Source organism: Eptatretus burgeri, chromosome 4 (genome assembly GCF_056783735.1).
Source record: "Eptatretus burgeri isolate ZD-2024b chromosome 4, Ebu_testis_v1, whole genome shotgun sequence".
NCBI classification, from domain to species: domain Eukaryota; kingdom Metazoa; phylum Chordata; class Myxini; order Myxiniformes; family Myxinidae; genus Eptatretus; species Eptatretus burgeri.
The window spans coordinates 64,156,732-64,166,731 of NC_140964.1; the positions used below are offsets into that span (position 1 = coordinate 64,156,732).

The following is a 10,000-nucleotide window of genomic DNA, read 5'->3' on the forward strand; positions in this document are numbered from 1 at the left end:
GGTGTTTTTAATAATGTGGCAGTGAGGTGTTTTTAATACCATGGAAGTGAGGTGTTTTTAATCATGTGGCAGTGAGGTGTTTTAATACCATGGCAGTGTGGTGTTTTAATAATGTGGCAGTGAGGTGTTTTTAATCATGTGGAAGTGAGGTGTTTTTAATCATGTGGCAGTGACATGTTTTTAATACCATGGCAGTGAGGTGTTTTTAATATCATGACAGTGAGGTGTTTTTAATCATGTGGCAGTGAGGTGTTTTTAACACCATGGCAGTGAGGTGTTTTTAATCATGTGGCAGTGAGATATTTTTAACACCATGGCAGTGAGGTGTTTTTAATAATGTGGCAGTGAGGTGTTTTTAATACCATGGCAGTGAGGTGTTTTTAATACCATGGCAGTGAGGTGTTTTTAATCATGTGGCAGTGAGGTGTTTTTAATACCATGGCAGTGAGGTGTTTTTAATACCATGGCAGTGAGGTGTTTTTAATAATGTGGCAGTGAGGTGTTTTCAATACCATGGCAGTGAAGTGTTTTTCATCATGTGGCAGTGAGGTGTTTTTAATCATGTGGCAGTGAGGTGTTTTTAAAACCATGGCAGTGACGTGTTTTTAAAACCATGGCAGTGAGGTGTTTTAATCATGTGGGAGTGAGGTGTTTTTAATCATGTATCAGTGAGATGTTTTTATACGCCCGATAAAAACACCTCACTATTAAAAAAAACGGGACTTTGACATTTTTGAAAAATCATAAAAAATTTATTGTTTCGAAAATCAAAAATCGGTCCACGAGCGACTGTGTACAGTATATTCAGCCATATTGTCATAAATTTCCAGCCGGATCCTATGAAAACTGTCGGAGAAGATCGACTTTGAATGAACCCTGGTCGAAAACAATAAAAAAAACAAAGTTCGTTATATCTCGGACTATGAGTCAGATATACATGAAACTGGTATGGTAGGTTCATGGTATTTCCTAGTTATGTGTGAGAAAGAACCGCTGCTATGGACCCCTCCGTTGCCGAGCAACGGCCAAAAACCCTCTAAATGTGGGGGTATTTTAATGAAAAAACAATCTGCAGCATTAACCCTTGAAGCTAGAATCATGAATTTTCTTGTGCTTAATCCTCAGGTCATTCCCCATCGAACAGGTCCATCGCGTCAGGTTCTATTGGGTAGTCGACTACCCATGTCCGCCTTCCGGCTTGTCTGTCTGTCTGTCTGTCCCTCTGTTCAGTCCAGTGCTCTGTTAATACAATGGCGATTTCGATAAAACTTGAATATGATGTTATCAATGCCTAGTTTTGTCTTCCTGGCGATGGGCGTCCCACGCCTATTGTGGGCGGAGCCACGCCCACTTGTCATTTTTTCTCCATTTTTTATCAAAATTCCCGCTAGAGAAAGTGTGTGCATTGGCCATATGTACAACATATAAAAAAATTCAGTTTGATTCGGTTAATTTTGAGGGAGAAGATAGGTTTTGAAGAAATGGGCGGTGATAGATAGTAGAGTAGCAGCTAAGATTGCCCATTGTGGGCGGAGCCACGCCCACTTGTAATTTTTAGCCTCATTGCGTAGTGAACGCTGGCTCTAAGAGAGCTCCTATCCACGTTGTTCTTCTTGTTAGCCACGTTGCGTAGCGAAGGCAGGCTCTAAGAGAGCTCTGCGTTGTTGTTGTTCTTCTTCTGGTGAAGACAAAACCTTTCTGGGGGTGAGAATAGGGAGTGAAGCAGGCAGGGAGGCGACATGGAGGTACCTGATGCCCTGAGGCATTTGATGCCCTGGGGGAACCCGATGCCCTGGAGGAACCCGATGCCCTGAGGGAACCTGATGCCCTGGGGGCACTTGATGCCCTGGAGGCACTCGATGCCCTGGAAGCTGGCATAGCAAGGAGATTGACTGGTGGAATGACGCAGCTCTTGGACACATTTCTCCTTGTTGTTTTTTTGGTTCATGAGCGCCAGCCAGTGACCACTATATTCGTTATGTCCGGTGTCTGTCTGTCCAGAGCACAACTCCGTGCACTTTGATCCGATCTTGATGAAACTTGGTTATGTGTTCGATATCAATGTCTAGTTGTGTTTTCCTGGATGAGGGCGTGCTACGCCCATTGTGCGCGGAGCCACGCCCAAAAAATAGCCATTTTTAGGGGGTGGTCGGATTAAAAATCTATCTTCTCCTTGGAAATTGACTGAATGGAATGGGTTCTTCAGTATTTGAATTGCAAAATGAATTATCTAAAACTTGTCGTTGTCTGATTTTTAATTTTCGTCCCAAGGTCAAAAACTTAGAAAATTGCAAATTTTGATATAAAAATCATACGACCGCCCAAACTCTGAGAGCTGGGATGACAATTTTTTATGCATAATCTTGAGGTGATTCCCCACCTAAGGTCTTGAAACCATTTTGCTCTATCTCGAACACCTTGCCCGTGGTGCCCCCTTCAAGTTTGTTTTCACGCTGATTTCATCAAAGTATGGATAATCCAAGGAGTGTGAAAAATGCCATATAGCCTATATGACGTTATATTGATCCTGGAATGTTCCAGAGGAAGTTTTGCACCAAAGGTCATAATCCTTGACCTTTAAAGGCCACAAAAGTCAAATTTTCAAAGTTGTGGGAATCGAACCGGGTTTTCGACCTTCGACGAACTAACTCCAATAAGCTATAGCACGTATCCTGTTTCCTTATTTTAATGTCCACAACATTGTTTTGTGACCTTTAAAGGTTATGCAAAGGTCAAATTTTGAAAGTTGTTGAACGAAACCGGGTTTGACATTTTGCAGCTAATAACCCGTCACTCGTACCACATCATGTTGATCATTTTTATAACTTGGTCAAAAATTATCACATTGTCTCATCCTTGATTTCTGAAACAATCTACATCGTCAAATACCGCTTGTGAACCATCGTCGCCTCCCGGCTTGTTTTTTTTCTTTTCTTTTCTTAAACCTCTCCTTCTTTTCTTCCTCTGATCCTCTCCAGCTCTTCCAGTAACCACCTCCCAATTAAACTCCCAAATCCAGATTGACCACATATCTCCACTCCACTCCCATTTGTGAAACTTCTTTCTGGAGAAAGCTCAATCACACTCTTGGCTCCAAGGTGTTAAAAGCAAGTAGTGCACCAACTTCTCATGACCCCCTCCCCTCGCATGCTCTTTTATACAATCATTAAATCTAACCCAACCCTCTTAGTTGTAGGTTTTGGATTTCCTCCCCTCGTTTGTTCATCCCTGTGCTTGTGTCTATCGCCCGAACCAGCCCTGCCTTTATACCTGCTATAACCTCGCACCAACGAGCCTCAATCTCGAATATAAAAAGTATACTTCATCTGCGTTTGGATAATAAATAAATATCGATTTCGTTCCTGTTCCCAGAGATGAGTTGGAGGCGCATGTGGCAAGTGGCGTTCTTACGCGGCTTCTCGTGGCGTTTTCCCGAGACGATGTCAACCCTAGCGGTGCTGCAGCAGGAAAGCCTATACGCTATGTTCAAGATAACCTGCGGATTCACAGCAAGGATGTGGTACGCATGCTGATGCAACAGAGGGGATACTTCTACATCTGTGGGTAAGATCAAAGTTTGTGAAACAAAGCACCACATTGGCACTTCTTGAATATCCGTTCTGTCCTCATACAAAAAAAAAATCTCACCATTCTGTTCATCATTATTCAAAGCTCACCACCATTTCGCACTCACACGACATTCCATGTACAAAAAAAAACAAACCCCAAACAATAGTGTAGGGCCATGTGTAATCCTGTATTTTTCTTTGCCAACTGTTGTTTCTAATGTTTTTCATGTTCTATGGACATCCTTCTAACAAAACAACGATGTTGGGAAGTTTTAATTTTATTATTTTTATGAATTTTAGACCCAATTTTGATATGACCCTAAATTAGCTAAAAAAAACCGTATACTATTTTTTATTTTGTACATAAATATAGCATGTGACACCTCAAAATGAGCCACTCAGTGACTACAAACACATGAGCATACTATTTTAGACATTTGATGTAGATTTTAAGGCATTGTTAGCATACATAGATATATGCTTTGCTTGGATGGTATGTAAACTTACTAACATCACTAACAATAAGCTGTATAATGTGGAATCATATACATATATCAAGTTAATATAATTATATGCTCATTGTTTTGCAGTGTATTTCAGGGAAAAACATGATAAACTCTTGTTACCAAATATAAAATAGTTGGGGACAATTCTAGTATAGATCCAGGTGATTCGAAAGACAGCATTATGTTGCACTTTTTATATAATACCTAAATGTATTGTTACGAATTTGGTATTCAATTGCACTCAACATACAGGTTCCCTTAGTCAGCTATGTCGATAAGTGCATGTTCCCAAGATAGCTCACCTTCCATTGTTTCAATGTTTTGAAATCGATTAGATGCGCTGCGGATCGATTTAATAGTTAGGGAGCAAACAATGGAGACGTCCCTCCCCCTCTTCTGCGAAGAGGAAGAAGAACCCTGCGGTGACGTCAACAACTCCCTCCCAGCCGTGGTTGAGCGGAGGGTGGATCACGCGGGCATGAGTCACGCCGGGTGCGGGGGAGGGGTGCAAAGGATAAAGAGGACATCTTTTCTTTGTTCAAAAAGAGTCCCAAAAGAGTTCGTGAAAGTCCCGTGTAAAAGAGTCCCAAAAGGAGTCCCGTGGTAGGGCTGAGTTCGTGTGCTGAGTCCCATGGGAGGAGTAAGCTTTTTGCTTCGGCAGTTGGGGGAGTCGGGAGGATGCCAGAAGCTAAGGAGCTGCGTGAAAGTCCGGGCATCGCGAAGGAGACGCGAGCTGGAGGTGCAGCCTTGCCTGCTGTGTCGCGCAAACCGCGCGTTCGTGTGGAGAGAGCCGGAGAGAGCTCACCTGCCACACGGAAGGCCTGAGCTCGACCAAGGCTACGCTAGCTGCCGTGGAGAAGGAGCATCGCAGGTCGCCCAAGCGCATTCGTTGGGAGAGAGCCGGAGAGAGCTCGCCTGCCACACGGAAGGCCCGAGCTCGACCAAGGCTACGCTAGCTGCCGTGGAGAAGGAGCATCACGGGTCGCCCAAGCGCATTCGTTGGGAGAGAGCCGGAGAGAGCTCGCCTGCCACACGGAAGGCCCGAGCTCGACCGTGGCTACGCTAGCTGCTGTTGGTACGGGACGTCACGGGTCGCCCAAGCCAGACACCACGAGGTGCAGGTAACCTGCAACGGTCTCGTGGGACTCGTTCGGTCTGCCAAGTCCCACGCCATAAAGACCCAAGAGGTCCAGTCTGACCCCATTGCCTTTGATGGGGTCTTTTTCCTGCTTTTCTTTCGAATGAATGTTGTGGCGCCGAGTCCCGTAAGTAAAACTGTATAAGTGACTGTACATTAACAATTGCTTATAGACGGTTGTAGTTCTTTTGTCGTGCTTTTGTTGCTTGTTTAATTGCATACGTGTTTCATTATAATAAATGTCCTTGTGTGAATGTAAACCTGCTCGTTTCGTCCATTCCTCATTGACTGAACATTGTGTGTTGGTAGTTAGAAAGCCGTTGGTTTGCCGTAATAGGGGGACATTTGGACCGACGGTTCTTGGCGATTATGCCGCTCGGAATCGCGCACGGACAAGCTCGCCTCGGCGGTTTGTTCCGTACGAGATCCTTTGAGGGTGGAATACCCCAGTAGTTGGATCACGTGGGTATTTAGGTACATTGAAGATTGGCAATCGACCCTACCCCACGTGATCTGCCCATTGGCGTGTTTCGGTTCTTGTACAAGGACCCGTCGCTCGAAGTTATCCGGGTGGCGATCTATATTCCGGGCGATCGGTCGGGCCGACTCGACTTGCGGCTCCGTTTAGAGCGGTCGGTTGGCGGCTGACCCCCGGCCTGTAACAGTATTAAGGGTCATATCATAAGTCTGCATCGCTTCCCTAAAGTACTTTCTTCTGGTGGGTGGGTGAGTGGCTGGCTGGTCACAGAGGGGGGGGGGGAATGCATTGTTAAAAATCACTTCTCCCATTAGTCTAGAGGGGTGGGTGGTTCTAATCTACATTGTAATTGACAATACTTTAAGGAAGCGATGCAGTCTTAAAGCAAGGTGATTATTGCAGAAAATTCACATTTGTGCATATATTCATGCAGTTTGTTGAAATGTGTTAAACAATGTACTCGTATTACACATTCTGTACCTACCTACTATACTACACATTCTACTCTAATTACTACCACTCTAATATATGGTCATACTAATTAATTACTAGACTAGAGATTCTTCACATCTAGCTGCTAACATTTAGTGTCAACATGAATGACATACACATAACTGGTTCTATTTATAGTAAATCACAAAGTTAATTTCAGTTTAATACTTTATAGTCAGTAGTCAACATCATCATCATCACTTTCAGTTTCATCATCACTGTCAATCATCAAATTGACAGGTTCTGTGTTCATGCATTTCTCAGGTGATGCCTCACAGGCACATATCTCTGTGCAAGGGAGACCAGCTTTTTTGCATGAACATCTACCCCAGATGCATTTACTAGTTCCGCATCCACATCTGGTGAGCTCTATCACAGCATCTGGTGCTGGTTTCAGAGTGGTTATGATTAGAACATAGGTACTGTCCTCCATCCTCCAGCCATACCTTTCTGGTGGTGGAAAGTTGGGTTGTGGATTGCGGTCATTACACCAAATCATGGCCTGATAGTGGGCACGTAGGGTATGCTGTTTTAATACAGCTGCAGTTGGTGGTAACCTTTCAGACTCCGCCTGTGACCTCTTAAACATCTCCCAACGAAGCTGTCCCACATCCTTTTTTTTGGTCTGTGGCTGGAACAGCTGACAAACAAATTCTTCTAAGGCAGCTTCTGTCTCTCTTGTGGGTGTTATGGTAGAGCCCAGGTTTTTGAAGGCAGTGAGCATGTTTGGAGAAGCCTTCTGCATAACTTTCCAGCAGGTCAGTTTTCCTTTCCCAGCAAACTTTCCTGTTGTATCACAGCCTGTAAAACTGTGAAATCCAGGCAATGCTGCTGCCAGATCTTTCTCAAGTGCTTCATAGATTGGCCTCAGTGGTACTATACGTTGGTGTTCTCCTGCTCCTAATATCATGCATGTCTGCTGTCCAAGTTCAGGGAAACGACGTAAGGCAAGAATAAACACGTCTGTCAGGTGAGAGGATGTGAATTACACCTCGAGACTTTGCAGCTTCTAGAGCATGCAGTATCAAGATTGTGTCTGCTTCCTCCTGGGTTGTGGTCAGATGCATCACAGGTTGCTGCTGAGTAGAGTGTACACCATTTTTAGTAAACACAATGACCGATTTTTCACTTTTGGTGAAATGGTTAAGTACCTTCATTGAAAGATACTCTGTGAGACTGCTCTTTGTTTTAGAGCTGCTCAGGAATGTGTCCATTGCTGTTCTGATAGATGTTAGAGTCCATACGCACATAGCTCCGTGAATCCTTGATAGATCCTTTCTGATGATCGCGTGTACCCTGTTTCAGGGTAAACTCCAAATCATAGTGATCAAACACAAGATGCACTGTGTCATAGTTGAAAATCTTGTTCTCTAGTTTCCTGATGTATTCCTTGGCAAAGTCAGCGCATGTTTTGATGTTTTTTTCCATCTGCAGCTGCTTGCTGAACAATTACCATTGCATCGATGATAATGATGGATTCTTCCTGAATCTGGACTGGAATATCTGGTACTGCATGTATTGTGGTAGCAACATTTTCTACAGCATTCAGCAATTTGCTCTTGTCCTTGCATGGTAAGACTGACCCTTCGGGGCCAAAGAGTGATCGTGAAATGCTCGAAAATTCATAGGTGCCAATTGCTTCCTGAATGTCAATGTCTGGCCGGGACCTGGCTGCAATAGTCATTCTCAGAAACAGGGATCGGTTCTCCTTCAGCTCAATCACTTTATCTGCCACCTTCACTTTCACAGTTTTGCCGGCAGAACTCCACATATTTAGCTTCAGTTTTGTCATTTTCGCCAAGAGACTTGTTTCTCCTATAATGCGTTCTTGTACGCCTCTCTCCCTGCTTCCTCGTGTCGAAGAATGTCAGTCTTCACTTGGTCTGGCATTACAGATTTGGTCACAAAGCTGACTAGGTCACTGCCATTGAAAGTAAATGGATTTGTTTCTTTCAACACCGTCTTCTGTATATGGTCAAGAAGGGTTTCATAAGACTCATCTTCAGGGTTTGTTACCAGATCTCCAGATGCATTTTGGCACCTAATGCACAGTTTATAATCAATAGGTTCACATTTCTGCTGCTTTCTTGGTGGCTCTGCCATTTTCCTAAAACGCACAAACATATTGTTGCGAATTCACGCCCGCTGGCGTGCGGATAGCCACGTCACTCGAATCGTGACCACGTCGCCCACCAGATGGACAATTCAGTCGTGACCCTCCGGGAACTATCGCCCGGAGCCAGTCACGGGTGGGCCTTTCGACCTCACCACAATCGTGCCAATCGGCCACCCGCGTAGGATAGGGTTGTTCGCCAAACTCGACCTACCTAAGTACCCACGCGGATGATAAACCGGGCGATCGTACCTCGCCGCAGGTCGACTCAGGACACGAGCCGCTTGGGCGGCTCGTTCCATACTATCGGGATAACCGAGTGGTGTTATCGTCGACCTCGACGGTTCGGATTATTTACCGGGCGTTTTGCACCCACCACGAACCCTTTACGTTAAGCAGGATGGAGGGTCAATAAAGAAAAGACGAAGCGAAACGGGAAAACAGTTCACACAAAGCACATTTATTTCCCGGCACATGGAAAGCACACATATACAGCCATACAGTCAAAATGCACATCTTCTTCTTCTTTCGGCTGCTCCCGTTAAGGTTCGCCACAGCGGATCATCCGTATGATCCGCATAGTGATTTGGCACATGTTTTACACCGGATGCCCTTCCTGACGCAACCCTGGTCGCCTCTTATGACACAGGGATATGGTACACCTATTTTAACCGGGGTATACAGTCAAAATGCACATATAGCAACCAAAACAAAAGCAACAACGACGCAGAGTTACTACCGACTACGCGCACACATGGCAATACTTATACAGTTCTACTTTACAGATGGCGCCAACACACATTTACTCAAAAGCAAAGGAAAGAAGCCACCCTCATAGACAAGGGGGCAGACAGGCCTGTAGGCCAACTGTGCGCGTGACCTGGATGAGCGGCCAGGTCCGCGAGACCGGGAGGGTCCTACCCGCAGATGTGGCCACGTGGCTGTGCCCCGACTCCGTGCTCCTTGGCGGGTTTCGTTGGCACGACGTTTGGAGTGGGGTGGGAACGGGGCCCCCTTTTTGCACTATCTCAGTGTGGGGGAAAGGGGGAATTGTTGATGCCCTGGGGGAGGAGAATGGCTGGCTGGCTTAGGTCCCGCGACGAGCGATCCCACACCGCGACCTCGTCGCCGACCTCGCCTCGGACCCGAGCTCCTTTGCCTCTTCCCGCAACTCTTCTCAGCCGACTCCAGAACCCAACTCGAAGACACACCGATGACTTCGCCACCAGACTCGACTCACTTCATTCGCCTTGCGCTCACCTTCTTATAGGCCGGCAGGAGCAGTGAATATGCAAATATCCGGATCAGGATGACCTCGTGGGCGGAGTCACGCTCGCCCATTGGTCGGAGGAAAGGGGGCGTGAATCTCCCCTGATCCTAGAATTTGCATATATCGATTTCACACAGACGCGCCTGGAGGCAGGGCCAAGCCACCCCGCGCTTGTTAATTGGATGGAGGAAAAGTGGGCGTGTAGCGTTCTTGATCCGAATTTTCCCTCGGAAAGGCAGCTATTTGCGCTCGCGGCTCTGTGCGCTCGACACCAATCGCCGAACGGGCCTGAGACAGCCCGACGTTCAGTGTTCACAGGTGGTGCGGGAATAGCCGTAGAAGGAGAGAGGTGAAGGTGGTGAAGGTGGTGGAGGTGGTGGTTGATGGTTATGGTGCCGTTGGGAATGGCGGTGACGCGATGTTTGCGGGATTGA

General features: G+C 45.9%; 1 protein-coding gene across 10 annotated transcripts in view; it reads left to right on the top strand.

Moving 5' to 3' along the window:
* The window catches only part of MTRR (5-methyltetrahydrofolate-homocysteine methyltransferase reductase), an 88,084-nt gene that overhangs the window by 71,552 nt on the left and 6,532 nt on the right, over positions 1 to 10,000 (top strand). For 9 of the 10 annotated variants that reach the window (XM_085878439.1, XM_085878440.1, XM_085878446.1 and 6 more), the window contains one exon: positions 3,373 to 3,564. In XM_085878439.1, coding sequence (XP_085734565.1) covers positions 3,373 to 3,564 — 192 coding nt within the window. Of the gene's footprint in view, positions 1 to 2,978; positions 3,108 to 3,372; positions 3,565 to 10,000 lie in introns of those variants that run through there. The other variant, XR_015057472.1, reaches the window with a different exon arrangement.